The sequence below is a fragment of the Arvicanthis niloticus genome, chromosome 2 (assembly GCF_011762505.2).
Source record: "Arvicanthis niloticus isolate mArvNil1 chromosome 2, mArvNil1.pat.X, whole genome shotgun sequence".
Classification (NCBI taxonomy): domain Eukaryota; kingdom Metazoa; phylum Chordata; class Mammalia; order Rodentia; family Muridae; genus Arvicanthis; species Arvicanthis niloticus.
Genome location: NC_047659.1, coordinates 65,190,420 through 65,207,765, shown reverse-complemented (window position 1 = coordinate 65,207,765; position 17,346 = coordinate 65,190,420). Strand labels below are relative to the sequence as shown.

Genomic DNA, 17,346 nt, shown 5'->3' with positions numbered 1-17,346 from the left:
AACTTCCAGTACTATATTGAATAGGTAGGGTGAGAGTGGGCAGCCTTGTCTAGTCCCTGATCTTAGTGGGATTGCTTCAAGTTTCTCTCCATTTAGTTTGATGTTGGCTACTGGCTTGCTGTATATTGCTTTTACTATATTTAGGTATGGGCCATTAATTCCTGATCTTTTCAAGACTTTTAACATGAAGAGATGTTGAATTTTGTCAAATGCTTTCTCAGCATCTAGTGAGATGATCATGTGGTTTTTTTCTTTGAGTTTATTTATGTGGATTACATTGATGGATTTCTGAATATTGAGTCATCCCTGCATTCCTGGGATAAAGCCTACTTGATCATGATGGATGATTGTTTTGATGTGTTCTTGGATTTGGTTTGTGAGAATTTTATTGAGTATTTTTGCATCAATATTCATAAGTGAGATTGGTCTGTAGTTCTCTTTCTTTGTTGGGTCTTTGTGAGGTTTAGGTATGAGCATAATTGTAGCTTCATAGAACAAATTGGGTAGTGTTCCTTCTGTTTCTATTCTGTGGAATAGTTTGAAGAGAATGGGTATTAGGTCTTCCTGGAAGGTCTGATAGAATTCTGCACTAAAACCATCTGGCCCTGGACTTTTTTTGGTGGGGAGACTTTTAATGACTGCTTCTATTTCTTTAGGGGTTATGGGACTGTTTAGATGGTTTATCTGCTCCTCATTTAACTTTGGTACCTGTTATCTGTCTAAAAAATTATCCATTTTATCCAGATTATCCAATTTTGTTGAGTATAGGCCTTTGTAGTAGGAGCTGATGTTTTTTTTTTTTTTAATTTCCTCAGTTTCTGTTGTTATGTCTCCCTTTTCAGTTCTGATTTTATTAATTTGGATACTGTCTCTGTGTCCTTTGATTAGTCTGGCTAAGGGTTTATCTATCTTGTTGATTTTCTCAAAGAACCAGCTCCTGGTTTTGTTGATATTTTGTATAGTTCTTTCTGTTTCTACTTGGTTGATTTCAGCTCTGAGTTTGATTATTTCCTGCCGTCTACTCCTCTTGGGTATATTTGCTTCTTTTTGTTCTAATGCTTTCAGGTGTGCTGTCAAGTTGTTAGTGTATGCTCTCTCCAGTTTTTTTTTTTTTTTTTTTTTTTTGTAAGCACTTAAAGGAAATGCAAATCAAAACAACTCTGAGATACCACCTCACACCAGTCAGAATCAAAGATCAAAAATTCAGGTGATAGTAGATGCTGGCGAGGATGTGGAGAAAGAGGAACACTCCTCCATTGTTGGTGGGATTGCAAGCTGGTACAACTACTCTGGAAATTAGTCTGGCGGTTCCTCAGAAAATTGGACATAGCACTACCTGAGGACCCAGCTATACCACTCCTGGGCATATACCCAGAAGATGCTCCAACATATAACAAAGACATATGCTCCACTATGTTCATAGCAGCCTTATTTATAATAGCCAGAAGCTGGAAAGAACCCAGATGTCCTTCAACAGAGGAATGGATACAGACAATGTGGTACATTTACACGATGAAGTACTACTCAGCTATTAAAAATAATGAATTCGAGAAATTCTTAGGTAAATGGATGGAACTAGAAAATAGCATCCTGAGTGAGGTAACCCAATCACAAAAGAACACACATGGTATTCACTCACTGATATCTGGATATTAACCCAAAAGCTTGAAATAGCCAAGATTCAACTAACAGACCACATAAAGCTCATGAAGAAGGAAGACCAAGTGTGGATGCCTCGGTCCTACTTGGAAGGAGTGACAGAATGCTCAAGGGAGCAAATATGGTGACAAAGTATGGGACAGAAAGTCAAGGAGGGGCCGTCTGGAGACCACTCTACCTTGGTATCCGTCCCATGTGCAATCACCAAAGATAGACGCCGATATGGATGTCAGGAAATGCATGCTGACAGGAGCCTGATATAGCTGTCTATTTGGAGGTCTGCCAGAGTCTGACATATCCAGAGGCGGATGCTCGAAGCTGCCCATTGATCTGATCAAGGGTTCCCAATGGAGAAGTTAGAGGACTGAAGGAGCTGAAAGGGTTGGTGGGCCCAAGAGGAAAGCAACAGTGCCAGCCAACCAGAGCTCCCCAGGGTCTAAATCACCAGCCTGGGAGCACAAAGGGAGGCACCCATGACTTCAGCTGTATACTTAGGGGAAGATGGCCTTGTCAGGCATGGGTGGGAGAGGAGATCCCTGGTCCCATGAAGGCTGAACACCAAGCAGGGAGGAATTTGAGGGTGGGGAGGGGGAGTGGGGGGTAGGTGGGGACACACCCTTGTGGAGGCAGGAGGGGGGATTGGGATAGGGGTCCCTGGGTGGTGGGGGACAATGAGGTGAGGGGATAAAATCTGAAATGTAAACATAATATCCAATAAAAAATATAAAAAAAAAAAAAAGAAATAGCAGAAAAAAAAAAGTAGATGAAGGCAGATTTGTTAGGAGGCAGCTCTCCAGTGGGTTCACTGATCTCACAGGTGGAGGTTGGTAAAGTGACATCTGGGCTAAAGCAAGTGGCTTTTATAGAGTTTGGTCGAGGAATGATGACTTGTCAGCTAGGAACTAGATGGTATCCATACATGGTCAAAAACTGAGCCCCTGGGCACATACTCCGGAGTTTTCTCTACAGGCCAGGTTGGGGGAAGGAGGACAGACAGGGATTTCCAGCTTGTGCAGGGTCATTCAAGGGTTCCAGCCTAACAAATATATTCAAGTTAAGCCTTATTTTAAGAGGCATATATGTTATGAAGTCATTATATACATTATTTGTTAATGAGAAAAGGCCATTAGCATGTAAAAACCTGACCTCCCGGGTTGAGTCCCTAAGACTCCGTGGGTGGAGGGACCTGAGCTCCACGTGTACAGCGGCAAACGTGCACGATCACAGATAAATACACGGAAGTGAATATTCTAAAAAAGAGGCGTGTGTTTGTTTCATGTTGTTTATTTGACAGGGTCTCTCAATGTAATCCTGACTGTCCCAGAGCTTGCTCTGTAGACCAGGCTGGCCTCAAAATTCATAGAAATCCTTCTGCCTTTGCTTCCCCAGTGTTGGGATTAAAGGTGTGATCACACCCAACAGCATAGGTTTTTTGAAAGTTATTTTTTTTTTAGCCAGGCAGTGATTGTGCACGCCTTTAATCCCAGCACTTGGGAGGCAGAGGCAGGCGGATTTCTGAGTTCGAGGCCAGCCTGGTCTACAGAGTGAGTTCCAGGACAGCCAGGGCTACACAGAGAAACCCTGTCTCAAAAAACCAAACCAAACCAAACAAAAAAACAAACAAACAAAAAATTCCCTTTCCCCTGTTAAAATGTAGCTGGATAGATGGCTCAGTGGTTAAGAGCATTTACTGCTCTTGCAGAGGACTCAAGTTTGACTTCTAGCACCCACACTGGGTGGCCATAACTGCTGAACTCCAGCTCCAGGGTATCTGGCCTCTGGCTTCCTTGGGTACCAGCACTCATATGTATTGCCCACACAGAGACATACGCATAATTTTAAAAAATAAATTAAAAAAAGAAAACTATATGTGATATATGTTATGTGTGTGTGTGTGTGTGTGTGTGTGTGTCTGTATGTATGAAAACACATAGGAAGCGGGCCACTCAGGAATTACGCTGGCTATGGGAGTCCCAGTCCCCTGCTCTCTACCAATCCTTGCCTCAGACTGTATATGACCCCAAACAGCCAACCCTGATGAAGGCAAAGCAGGAGTCCCTGCTTCCCGGCTGTGGGTATACCTGCTCTTTGTCCTTCTGTTCTATTTAGACCCAGGACTAATATTTACCTTGTAAACAGGAAGTGGGGGAGGGTGAGGAGCCTAGAGCTGTTGTGGAGAACTAGGAGCCTTAAGAGGCTGGCAGGTGCAGACAGGTTGGGAGGGAAGGGGCTGTGTCAGGGAGACCCAGAGACTTGGACCAGCGTCTGTGCTGGGGCAGGAGATTGAAGGAGACAGCTAGAGGCCGCAGGGCCATGGACTTGGCTCCCCCAGGCGTCCTCTATCCACCCACAGCACCCTTAGAGGAGAAAAAAGAGCAGCTACCTCCTGGCTGAGAGCTACCCTGTCTCAATGCAATGAGAGAGCTTTTGCCTGGCCACACCTCCCTCTATTCCTCGTGTCTGTGCACACATCTGCTAGTCAGTAGGCAGTGTGCTTTGTGTCCGCTACATTGGTAAGCTCTTTTAGTCCTCAACACAAAGCGTTCCGCCCACGGCACAGAGGAGAAAACTGCAGTGTGTGGATGTGGAGAGTTTTGCACCATCCCTGTTGGTTGGGATGAGAAGGAGCCTCCGGAAGGACTCACTGATCCACATTTACCCACATAATAAATGGAAGAAGGGGTTGGATGATGATGGTCTTTTCTATATGATTGGTTCCAGGAGAACCTGTCCTCTTGAACGTCGGGGGTGGACCCTAGGACTATCTACCCATTTGTCCCCAAGGCCCTGATCTGTTGACCTCTCCTTTGCCTCTGATTTCTTCACATTAGTTCAATATTAACCCAGAGAGAGTCAGGACAATCCCTCAGATCCCAGGAGCTGACACACTATGTCGCACGTCCGCGGCCTGGGCCTACCTGGCTGCCTGGTTCTGGCTGCCCTGGCTAGCCTGGTACACAGCCAGCATGGTAAGGGGCACTTGGAATCGTCGGGCAAGATAGAGAATATGGGAAAGGCTTGAGGGATGGGGTTTCCTGTCTAAGAACAGAGAACACAGGGACAGTCCCAAGGTGGACCACAGACCAGAGTGTCCACCTTAGAGAAGGAGTCCTTTGTGGTGTGGGGAGGAGGGCAATGCTTCTGTCTTGCCGAATGGGGAGTGGGCTACGGCAACCAATAAAAGGCAGTCGACTCAGACTATGTCCAGGGGCCTTCTAGGTACTTTCCTTATCCCCTATGTCCCTTCTTGGAAGCTAGCAGGGCAGGCACCTTCCTACCCCTAATGGTTAAGATAGCCTGGCTTCCAGAGGCGATTTCCTATGCCCCTGCTCCCTGCTGCAGTGTTCCTGGCCCCTCAGCAAGCACTGTCGCTGCTTCAGCGGGTCCGCAGAGCCAACAGCGGCTTCCTGGAGGAGCTCCGAAAGGGCAACTTGGAGCGTGAGTGCGTGGAAGAGCAGTGCAGCTACGAGGAGGCCCGTGAGGCCTTGGAGTCTCCCCAAGACACGGTGAGCCCCGCAACACTGTCTGCTAAGAGGCAGGGCAGGTAGGCAAGGAACGGACCTGGGCTCCCTAGGCAGAGGCGTGGGGAACCACAGGTGACAGGAACAGGAAGCATCCCGGCTCTTTCCCCTTTCAGATTTTCACTTCTATTAGGATTCCTGTCTCCTTGGGCTACAAGATGGGCACCCAAAATCTGTCTTGGGGACCGGACCGTAGGCCCGGGCTGTCACAGTGAGGCTCACGACATGAGGGAAGTTTGTCAGCTTCAGCAGCCAGCTATACTGCTCTGGGTTGTCCGGTGTTTTGCTTACGCCTTTCCGCCATTTTTCTGTTCCCTTGTTGTGTACCCACTGGCCCTGGGGCTCTGTTGCAGCCCATTCCCTTCTGGGGTGGAGGACACATTTTTGTCTCCTCCAGCATGGAGGAAATCCCGTTCAGTCAGGGGTGATGGAGAGGGCTCTCTCTCTTCACATATTCTCTCCTTTTGGAAGTCAAAGTGGAGACTAAAGCTGGGCTCAGGTGGTAAGGGAAGGACAAAATGCCTACTAACCGGGTAGAACTCCATCCTGCCGTAGTCTCACTCCCAGCCCTTGCCTTGCAGGATGTGTTCTGGGCCAAGTACACAGGTGAGTGGCCAGTGAGGTTTGCTCAAGGAAGGGTGGCGGGGGGGGGGTGGGGGTGGGGGTGTCCAGCTAGAGAATGTCCTCTCCTTCAGAACTTGCTGTTGCATAAAGCAGGCCCGGCGCCTGCTCTGTCCCCCCTCCCCCGTCCCATCTGTTACCCCTGCCTCCCTCACTCCATCACCTGTTCCCACCCTGTCCCCACAGAGATACCAAATGTATTTCTGCTTTTTGTTTTCAGTGTGTGAATCAGTGAGGAACTCTCGAGAGACTTTAATGGACTGTCTGGAAGGTGGGAGCAGACTCTGCGTGGGTGGGTGGGTGGGTGGGTGGCGCGGAAGCCTGGGAGGAAAGAATTGCTAACTGGTTAGCAGCCATGACTCAAGTGGTATCTCCAGTGCCTGACATTTCCTCTTTGTCCTTGGTCAAGGATGTCTTTGCATGTGGCCTTGTGACTGGCACTTAGCCAGACTTTTGGAGGACTGAAGGAATGAATGGATAATTACTCTCAGGCCCGGCTCTCAGGGCCCAACTGCACTTCTGTTCACTGTCAGAGCTCTGTCTTGTTAGTTAATTCATTCTCCAAAACGTTCCTGTTTTGTTTTTAAGACAGGGACTCCCTACAGCTTAGGGTGGCTTTGAACTTTCTAGGTGCTGAGGATGGCCCTGAACTCCTGACCCTCCCGTCCCTACCTCCTCAGGGCTAGGATTCCAGGCATGTACCTCCATGGTGCCGTTCATCCTCCAAAACTTCTGTCAACCTCCCAGTACGCACAGGCTCTTAGCTAGGAAAACTTTGTCAGGCCTCGACTTCTTCTAGACCTCTAAGAAGTGGGTGGGTCAGGACCAGTAAACATGTCAAGATGTCTCAGTCCTTGCCTACTTTGTTACTTTCTCAGGAGCAGTTAACAGTCTCCACTGAAAACCCTGTCCCCCCAGGGACTTCACTGAGTCTTCAGGGACCAGCCTCCCTCCACAGCATTCTGAATATGTCTTTATTCTAATGATAGGCTCCACTATGGGCAGGGACCTCTTTTAAGAGCTATAGTTTGTTTGTTTGCTCCTTCCTTCCTTCCTTCCTTTCCTCCTTCCTTCCTTTCCTCCTTCCTTCCTTCCTTCTTTCCTTCCTTCCTTTTTTCCTTCCTTGAGTCAGGGTCTCTTGTAGCCTAGGCTGGCTTTAAACTCCTGACTTCCCCACCCTCCACCATCAACTGAGTGCTGGACCTACACCTGCACCACTGTGCTCAGCTCACTTCTTTCAATATTTATATACTTTTTAAAAAGATGGTGATTCTTTTTTAAAGACTGTTTTAAAAAAAAAAGACTGTTTTTGTTTTTGTTTTTTTTTTTCTATTCAGCCTTGGTTGTCTTGTAACTTGCTATATAGACCAGGCTGGCCTGGAATTCACAGAGCTCTACTTGCCTCTGCCTCCTGAATGCTGGGACTAAAGGTGTGCGCCACCACGCCTACACTTGTCTTTTTATTGTAATATGAATGGGTGTTTGCCTGCATGTACATCTGTGTCCAGAACTACAGAGGCCAGAAAAGAACATTAGATCCCAGGGAACTGAACTTAGAGACCTTGTGAGCTGCCATGTGGGTGCTGGGAATCAAACTCTGGTCCTCTGGAAAAGCAGCCAGTGCTCTTAACTGCTGAGCCATCTCTCCAGCCGTCATACTTTAATTATTTACTCAAAAGATATTTTACTAAGCCTTCAGTGTGTGCCAGGTACTGTGTTGGGGTCGGGTGCTGGGATTTCTTTTTGTAGACAGGGGCTAAGTGAGGATGAACTGGCCTTGAACCCTCCTTCCTGTACTTCTGCTCCCTGAAAGCTACAGTTACAGGAGGTGCCACCAAACAGGTGCTGGGGGTATTAAGGGCAGGCGTGGAAAAGTTCTGGGTTGTAAAGAACTCACAATCTTAGGGCAACAGAAACACCACAGGGATTCCTGGAAAGGCCGGGGAGAACAGAAAGAGCAGCTGGCTTGTCGGCAGAATCAGAGATGGCTTCCCAGAAACGCTGTTTACCTGGCCTTGTGGGATGAGCTAGTGAACAAACCTGAGGGAATTCCAAGCGTGGAAACTGTGTGCTAAGGCCCTAAGTTAACTAGGGCGGGAGACGGGGTTGGATTACAATTGTGCCTGTCACTGGGTTGTCACGTGGCTGTTGTGGAGTGGACAGAAGAGCTGCTAAGGAGTGAAATGTGTCCAAGTTATGGACGGTGGACTAGAGAGAGCCTGGGGCGGGTGGGCAGACAAGATGTTACTAGAAGATTGGGGAAGGTCTCCAGGGTCCAATGTAGACTCAGGTATGTGTCTCTGTAGGTCGCTGTGCTTTGGATCTGGGTCTGAACTACCATGGGACTGTGAACATCACCCATACTGGTATCGAGTGCCAGCTGTGGCAGAGCCGCTACCCACACAAGCCTGAGTGAGTGCTGGGCAGGCCAGGAGGGGCAGCAAGGACACTCTCAGGAGGCACAAGTTCCCTGAGCACCCTTCTCTTCCAGCATTAACTCCACCTCCCATCCTGGGGCCAACCTGCAGGAGAACTTCTGCCGAAATCCAGACAGCAGCACCTCGGGACCCTGGTGCTACACCACAGACCCTACTGTGCGCAGAGAGGAATGCAGTGTCCCTGTCTGTGGTGAGCTGGGGCCAAGAAGCAGTCCATGGCCAAGCCCAGGGGTCTTCATAAGGCCTGGTATTCTTGAATGGGCATCACAGTGCTAGCCACCTTCTGAGCAAAGGGAAGGAGTTACAAACCGAAAGGGCCCATTGGCCAGGGCATGTGGGAGACCTGGGCAGGCTGCCTGTCACCTCCTTTTCTCCCTCCCAGTCTTGGGTCCCTCATGCTTCAGGCTGTGGCTCTTCTCAGATGACTGTTTTTGTGTCCTGCCAAGGTACTGTCCTCCAGGAAATTCTCCTAGATCACTTCAGTCACATGCCTTTCCCAAACACCACAAAGAAAGCATCTAAGGCCCTGTTCTGATTGATTGTTGTGATTAGTTCCCATGGTTCCCTGGTTGTAGCCACAGTAATACTGCAGAACAAACATCCATACAGGAAGGGCATGCCATAGCAAGTGTTTCTTCCTTACACCTCGAAGGCACGGCTAGAGGATGCTCTCAGCTGCACTCACCAGCGTGTGTTTCTGGGATAGGGAGACAGAGTTCCATCCATGATTGCTGGGCCTGCATGGGTGATTGTGCTATGAATGGTGGATCCAGCTGAACCTGATGGCTTGCTCTGCTTGTACTCATGCTGGGGCTGGGACTCCTTGAGGAAGTCCCCCCATTCCTTGATGACAGCAGAAGTGTAGAACAGAAGTGCTCTTTGAAGGCCTGTGTTGAGAGCTGACAGTCCATTGGCAGAATGAGCCATATGACCAAGGCCAAAGTCAAGACAGTGAAATATTGTCTGCTACAAAACCACAGAGTAAAGGATATGAATATAAGCGATGAATCCGCCCCATGGGCTGGGATGTGGTTTAGTGGAAGAGAGTTTGACTAGAATGCACAGGGTCCAAGGTTCAACTCCCACCACCCCACACACCCTCCACAAAAAGACCTGCTCAGTAGTGCAGACCTATGATCCCAAATACTGGAGATGCTGAGGCAGAAAAATCAAAAGTTCAAGCCCTGGGTTGGAGACATGGCTCAGCAGTTAAGAGTATTTGCTTCCCTTGTAGAGGGCCATAACTCAGGTTTCAGCACCCATGTTGGGTGGCTCACAATTACTTGTAACTTCAACTCCAGAGGATCCAACACTGTCTTTTGGCAAGTACCTACACATGTGCAAACACACACACACACACACACACACACACACCACAAATACACATACCTGTAGCACAAGAGACATGAATAAAGATGAAAATAATATCTTTTTTTTTTTTTAAAGTTCAAGGCCTGGTTAGGTAACAGTGAATTCAAGGCCAGCTAGGCAGCTTAGTGAGACCCTGTCTCAAGATAAAGAGAAAAAGGAGGGCTAGGGGCTATAAGTTAATGGTGGAGAATGCCCCTTTCCTAGCTGCAGGTTTAGTGCTGGGTTCTTTGTCAGCTATGTTCCACTTGAGACAGCCCTTAAAGCAAATCACCATCGAGCTTTTAAACAAACAAACAAACAAACAAACAAACCCCAGCTGTCTAGACTGCATGTTCTGTCCATGTTTGTGGGACACATATTGCAGACTTGCTGAAGCTGACCTTCAAGCTTACGATATGGTCCACACAAACCTCTCTGGCAGACCCGACAGCCGTTCTGCTGTGTCCAATTAAAACTTGAAATCTGACCCAGGTGATGGTGGTGCACACTTTTAATCTCAGCACCTGGGAGGCTGAGGCAGGTGGATCTCTGTGAGTTCCAGGACAGCTGGGTCTACAAAGTGAGTTCCCGCACAGCCAGTGGCTACAGAGAAACCCTGTCTCAAGAACCAACCAAACAAAAACCCCACAAAAACACTTTAAAAGAACAAAAACAAAGACCCAAAAAGCAACAAAGTTTTACACGAATTTACTCCAGGCAGTCACTATCAGTAGATTGAAGATAGTCTAGCACCCAGGAGGCTCTGATGCTTACCATGTGTGACTTATGCAGTAGACAACTTCTGCTGTGTATAATACGTTCTTCAGTCAACTCTCGGGTAAACCAGCATATGCAGCCTGTTTGAAGGGAAGTGGCAAGACTGGGGGTGTTTAAGCTGCCTGAAGTCACACAACTGTAATCCACCAGGGCAGGAATTCAAATCTCCCTCAGGTCTGCGTGTAGTTTACCCCAACTTTGCCTTCTGTACCCTTCTTCACCAGGCCAGGAGGGCCGCACCACTGTGGAGATGACTCCTCGCTCTAGAGGTTCCAAGGAGAATCTGTCGCCTCCACTGGGACAGTGTCTCACTGAGCGTGGCCGGCTATACCAGGGGAACTTGGCTGTGACAGCACTTGGATCTCCCTGCCTGGCCTGGAACAGCTTACCAGCCAAGACCCTGAGCAAGTACCAGGACTTCGACCCCGAGGTGAAACTCGTGGAAAACTTCTGCCGCAACCCAGATTGGGATGAGGAGGGCGCATGGTGCTACGTTGCGGGGCAGCCTGGTGACTTTGAATACTGCAGCCTCAACTACTGCGGTGAGCAGAGCTCATGGAGCAGGGCAGGGGCAAGGACCGAAGACAAGTGGGTTCATTACAGCCTTCCAATAAACCTGGGTAGGGGTAGGTCCTATTCTTGTTTTATAGCTGAGCAAACAGAGGCCTTGAAAAATTGTTGGCTGGTCACTGAGGTGTGCCTAGGCTCTTAACCTCAGAGTCAAACACCCTCCAATGCCCTGAGGTCTTGGGAAGGTCTGAGGTCCCAGCCACTGCCGTGTCTCTACAGAGGAGGCGGTGGGAGATCTGGAGAACCCTGAAGCAGAGGAATCCATCGCAGGACGCACCACCGACACGGAGTTCCACACCTTCTTCGATGAGAAGACATTCGGCCTTGGGGAGGCAGGTGAGACACCCGCATCTCAGTGGGACCCGAGGCTGGAGGCCAGGACGGGCCCCCTCACCGTCTGTCTTGCTCTGCAGACTGTGGCCTGCGGCCTTTGTTCGAGAAGAAGTCGCTGAAAGACGAAACGGAAAAGGAGCTTTTTGACTCTTACTTACAGGGGCGCATCGTGGAGGGCTGGGACGCTGAGAAGGGTATCGCCCCCTGGTGCGTCCTGGACTGATCTATAGGCCCACAGAAGGCCTGTGCAACCCACGACTGCTGCAGGGCCTGACTCCACAGATGACACTAGCACCCACCCGCTAATCTTCTCCCGAGCTACCTCAGCAAGCATTATCATGTCTCCCAAGTAGATGGCAGAGATGGGGCCCAGCAAGCTTAAATGACTCATTCTCAGACACACTGCATAGTCAGGACTGTATCCAATTCTGACTCCAGAGCTGTGCTAAATATGAAGTCCACACTGGAAGAGCTCTGGTCCTCTAGAGCAACCAAGTCAATCTGAGATTTGAGCCCTGGAGGCAATCCTGTCCCACTACATATCTATCTATCTCTTTCTTTCTTTTTATTTTTTTGAGGGAGGGGGGATCTTATATAGCAGAGCCTGACCTTGAACTTCTGATGCTCCTTGCTTCCACTTCCCAAGTGCAAGAATTCCAGGCTTGCAACACCTTCCTAGCCCAGTTCTCCTCATCTATGCTCTTTTCCCATTTCTAAGGCTGTTAGGGACTAGGCTCCAGCCCCTAATGCCCTCTGCTTCCCATTAGGCAGGTGATGCTTTTTCGGAAGAGTCCCCAAGAGCTGCTGTGTGGGGCCAGCCTTATCAGTGACCGATGGGTCCTCACTGCTGCCCACTGCATTCTGTACCCACCCTGGGACAAGAACTTCACTGCGAATGACCTCTTGGTGCGCATTGGCAAGCATTCCCGAACCAGGTATGAAGCTAATGGCTGATGGTGATTGGCTGGGTTCTGAGTGCTCGTCAGGGGCTCTGGGGCACATGGGACCCACATGTATGACCTCTCAGCATCCCCACTGGGAAAGCCCATATGGGCATGCCCTGGCCCACTGCAGACATCAGAACATGGTCCAGGTGGGAGTCTTTTTAAATTGTGACTATTGGAACAGTACATGTGTTGTGTGTCCATCTGTCTGTGGGCCTATGTGACTAAGACTGTGTGTGACCTTGCTCAGTTAGCTGAGGAGCTCATCAGTGGTCCTTCTCTGCTGGGGTCTGCACAGGTATGAACGGAACACTGAAAAGATCTCCATGCTGGAAAAGGTCTACATCCACCCCAGATATAACTGGCGGGAGAACCTAGACCGTGACATCGCTCTGCTCAAGCTAAAGAAGCCTGTGCCCTTCAGTGACTATATCCACCCTATATGCTTGCCAGATAAGCAGACAGTAGCCAGGTCAGCACTGGGGCCTCAGTTGTGATTTGGCCTGGGCTCTGAACCTTGGGGCCTGACACACATTTGCAGGACTCAGTTCCATGGTATGAATGCAAAAGTCATTTTCTGTGCTACTTTTTAACATGTTGGGTTTTGTGAAGTAGAGTTGGTGCCGGAAGGCTGTCAGGGACAATTCTCATCAGATCCTTCTCTTTCTCTAAAGCTTGCTCCAGGCTGGTTATAAAGGGCGGGTGACAGGCTGGGGCAATCTTCGGGAGACATGGACAACCAACACCCAGATCCATCCCAACGTCCTGCAAGTGGTGAACCTGCCCATCGTAGAGCGGCCAGTGTGCAAGGCCTCTACCCGGATACGCATTACTGACAACATGTTCTGTGCTGGTAAGGCCAGGGAAGCAGCTGGGACAGGGGCTGGCAGGCTTGGGATGTGGTATAGGCACACACCTGGGCACTTACAAGTCAGAAGACTCTAGGTAAGTGGCTGAAGCCTTTTCTGAAGGCAAAAGGAACACAAAAGTTTCCATGGTGAGGTCAGAGAGGTCAGAGGTGTGGGGGGGAGAGATTGGTCAGTGGCCATTAATACTTGCTTAATAAATCTAGCTCAGCAAAGGCCCTGGGGACGGAAAGAGCATCTATTTAGTCACTCAGCACACATTTCTTGAATGCCTATTGTGTCCCAGACAGCATTTTGGGGTACACAGCAGTGAACCAAACAGGTGGTCCTGAGGAAGCTGCCTTCCTAGAAGGGGCATGTCAACAAACATATCCAGAGCACCTATTCCTGATAACAGCTTTGGGGAAAGAGCAGAGTGAGGGAGACTGTAAGGGACAAGTCAACTAAACCCAGCGGTCAGAGGGGCTGGAGTCGGCCTTTTCTCAAGCAGGTTAAGCAGAGACTGGAAGAAGTGGATGAGGAGTCAGACACAGAGGGACTTGCTTTGGGGATAGACACTAGTGCAGGGGTCCTGAGGTGGGCAAACATTTGGTTGGCCTGAAGAACAGCAGGGAGGCCTGTGGGCTTGGAGAGAAGTAAACTCAGCCATCCCAAGGGGGATGAGGCGAGAGAAGAGGGCCGGGTGTAGTGTTAATATCTGTGACATCAGTACTCAGGGCGTGGAGGCAGGAGCATCATGTCAAACTAGAGGCTCATGTGGGCTACAGTAGACCTCTCTGGAGGCAGAGGCAAGAGGGATCTCTTAAGCTATGGGGCAGCCAGAACTACACAGAGAGACCGACCCTGTTTCAAACAACAAAACAAAATTCAAGCTAACAAGAAAGAGCATCTTGATATTTTTGTTGGGACTGCACTATATTCATAAAACATTTGGCATTGACTATAATTCCATTTAAAATAAGGACCAAAGTGTTTATTTACTTTAGTGCTGTGAGGTTTCCCATCTTCTCATGTCTTCTTTGGTAGCTTTCTGGAATGCTGGGGTGTCTTCTATGACCTTTTCTGTTCTGCAGCCCCTTACTTTATATATTTATGTCTCATCTCATACTCTTTTTGAGTTAGAAAGTAGTTTTCCTGCCCCTCCCCAAAGACTAAGAATTTGACTTGTTAAATATTTACACCTATTATTTTTCTCTCCTGTAAGATTAACTCCTACTCTTATATGTTATGTCTGTGTTTGAGTATGGAATATGTATGTGTTGATGTGGGTTCACACATATGTGAATATGTGTGGAGTACAGAAGTTGAAGTTGGGTGTCTTCCTCACTCTCCATATTTATTTATTTATTGAGAAAGAGTCTCATTATGTAGTCTTGGCTGGCACTTGCTATGTAGTTCAGACTGGCACTGAACTCAGAGAGTTTCCTGTGCTTATATTAAAGCTATGCATGGCTCTGAGTTGTTTAGTAATTATTTTTCAATTTTTTTTTCCCCTGAGATTGGGTTTTACTATGTAGCTTAGGCTGGCCACAATTTACAATACCCCTGCCTCAGCCTCCTAAGTGTGCTTGGTTTACTTAAAACAAAATCCCAACTTTATTATTACTGTGGTGTTGCAGATTTGAACCTGGGCCTTGAGCTAGGCAACTGCTCTAACACTAAACTATATCTCAATCCTAGCTAAGTCTTAAGATTTTAGACTTAAGGGTCCCTTTGTATTTTGGTATGTTAAATAATTGTGATTAAGATTGTGGTTTTTATGGAGTTTACTTTTATTAACTCATTATTTTGTAATTGTTTCATTTGCCACCTTACTTTCCCTGTGTTATGGTTACTTTAAAAAGTTATATATTTAGGAGAGTTTGCATTTTGCTTTAGTGCTTAACTTTCCTTTGGGCTTATACTTTTTCAAGATGCCAATTCCTTTCCTTCCTTCTTTCCTGCTACTAAGACATGGTCTCAAAGATGGCATGGTCTCATGTAACCTACCTAGGCTTGAATCCACTAGGTAGTTGATAACCTTGAACTTCTGATGTTTCTGTCTTCCCTATTCCTGCCCATCCAGTGCCAAGATTACAGGCTTGTGCCATCATGTCCAGTTTATTCAGTTTATGAGGTACTGAATGGCTTCATGCATGCTAGGCACTCTACCACTGTACAGCACAGGCTGCTCTTGGAATTTGACAGTGCCACTTCAGCCATCTGATCATAGGTGGGCACTTCATGCTCAATCTTTAGCCTCCTTAGACTTTTACTTTCTCCCACTTTCTGTTCATTTATTTTCCATCTTTCCGAACAGTCTTGTGCACTCCAAGCCAGCCTCAGACTCACCACGTAACTGAGGGTGATCTTAAATGAGTCCTCCTGGCTCCAGCCTTTAAACAGTTGACTTCCATAAGCACATACTACAGCATCCCATTTTGTCCCCCCTGAGACAGGGTTTCTCTGTGTAGTCCTGGCTGTCCTGGAACTCTGTAGACCAGGCTGGCCTCGAACTCAGAAATCCACCTGCCTCTGCCTCCCAAGTGCTAGGATTAAGGGCATCAGATAGTTTTGTAGTTGACTGATGGTGTCTTACTAGCTAAGGTCTTTGTTTTCCCCTCGTTTCTTCCTATGGTCCAGTTAGTTTACATGTTTCTGGGTAGAAGTGTTTCTACTGATTTGCCTTGTTCTTTTGAAAGATGTTTCTGTTTTCATCCTATATGTGTTTTAGATTATATGTACATTTTAGTACACTAAATTGAGGTTTGGGTGCTCCTGTATTCGAAGGTGTGGTTTGGGGTACAGGAGCGGGCTGGGATTTGGGCAGAGTGGGAATGGTGAGAAGAGGCTGGAAAGGATAGATAGATGAGGTCTGGAAATCAGGCTGCGTGGCTGTAGTTCCTTAAGGGAAGTGACTCCTGAACCCTGCTGTCCTTTCTCAAGGCTTCAAGGTGAATGACACCAAGAGAGGAGATGCTTGTGAAGGTGACAGTGGGGGACCTTTTGTCATGAAGGTAAGCTTCTCTAAAGGCCAGAGGTTGGAGGGTATCTTCCAAAGGCAGAGAAGGTTGGGGGCCAGGAATTTGTTTTCAGGAAACACCTGGACCTGACTATTGGAAACCCCACTTTTCTTCCTCAGAGTCCCTATAACCAGCGCTGGTATCAAATGGGTATTGTTTCATGGGGTGAAGGCTGTGACCGGAATGGGAAATACGGCTTCTACACACACGTGTTCCGTCTGAAAAGGTGGATACAGAAAGTCATTAATCAATTTGGATAGGTGTGTGAGTGGGTGAGGGCCCCGCAATATGGGATCCTCATTGCAGAATCACAGAAACCAGTCAAAATATTTTTGTGGTTTGTTTCTGTTCTCAATAAAAGTGATTGTCAGTAAGTCTCAGTGTGCCCAGTGCTGTTGATGGACAACTCTCTGGACCGGGCTCTGGAAGAGGCGGTAATGTTGCTAGACAGACAGGACTGCAAATAATCCAGTCTCCAGCACAGGCCAGCTGAGAGGAGAGGCAGAAGTTAAATTTGTGATCATTGAAGAATGTCCATATCTTAATCTTGATGCACTATCCCATATATTCCTCACAGAAGGAAGGTGTTGATCCTCACAGGCGGTAGGTAGGTGAATAGATAGATTTGAAGAACTTGTCCATTTACACATTTAGAATTCAAAGCTGTGGGGCTGAGGACATGGCTCAGTGAGTAAAGCCCTGTGCAGTCCTGATGACTTGACTTTGGATACCTAGAACCCACCAAAGAGATGTAGAGCCAGGCAGTGGTGGCACATACTTTTAAATACCAGCACTCAAGAGGCAGAGGCACGTGGATCTCTAAGTTTAGGGCCATCCTGGTCTTCAGAGTGAGTTCCAGGATGGCCAGGGTTACACAGAGGAAAATTGTCTTATTAAAAAAAAAAAAAAAAAAAAAAAAAAAAGCTGAATATAATAGTATACTGGTATGTAATCCCAGCATCTGTGTATAATTTATACCACATATATAGGACTTATTAGAGTGGTGTACAGCCTGTGGTCCAGCTAGTCCAACAATAGGTATCTCTGAACAGAAAGGCCAAGAATCTGGTAATTGTTTACTCCATGGGGCTACATCTCAGCTGGTCTTCATTCTACACTGAAATTTGAAGCAGCAGGTTCTGATGCCAGTAAAGGAATGCCTCAGGAGCAGGGACAAAGAACTTGCCAGAGAAAGTGAGGGTACAGGCAAAACACTTCCTTCTTTTAGGTCCTTTTTTTCAAGCTAGACCAGAAGGTGTGGCTCA

General features: G+C 47.7%; 1 protein-coding gene across 1 annotated transcript; it reads left to right on the top strand.

Annotated features, from left to right (window-relative positions):
* Positions 1 to 4,470: 4,470 nt before the first annotated feature.
* Positions 4,471 to 16,455, top strand: F2 (coagulation factor II, thrombin). The gene is made up of 14 exons (XM_034493960.2): positions 4,471 to 4,628; positions 5,002 to 5,165; positions 5,762 to 5,786; positions 6,022 to 6,072; positions 8,108 to 8,213; positions 8,293 to 8,429; positions 10,591 to 10,908; positions 11,156 to 11,272; positions 11,350 to 11,476; positions 12,037 to 12,204; positions 12,512 to 12,685; positions 12,888 to 13,066; positions 16,005 to 16,075; positions 16,201 to 16,455. Exons 1-14 carry the CDS (start codon positions 4,550 to 4,552, stop codon positions 16,339 to 16,341), a joined length of 1,857 nt encoding a protein of 618 aa, XP_034349851.1. The 5' UTR covers positions 4,471 to 4,549; the 3' UTR covers positions 16,342 to 16,455.
* Positions 16,456 to 17,346: the final 891 nt, after the last annotated feature.

Bases quoted from the DNA above. Each gene is read 5' to 3' on its own strand.
- F2 (XM_034493960.2), top strand. From the start codon at position 4,550: ATGTCGCACGTCCGCGGCCTGGGCCTACCTGGCTGCCTGGTTCTGGCT. The intron at 4,629-5,001 runs GTAAGGGGCACT...TCCCTGCTGCAG, and splicing joins CCTGGTACACAGCCAGCATG to TGTTCCTGGCCCCTCAGCAA. The intron at 12,686-12,887 runs GTCAGCACTGGG...CTTTCTCTAAAG, and splicing joins GATAAGCAGACAGTAGCCAG to CTTGCTCCAGGCTGGTTATA.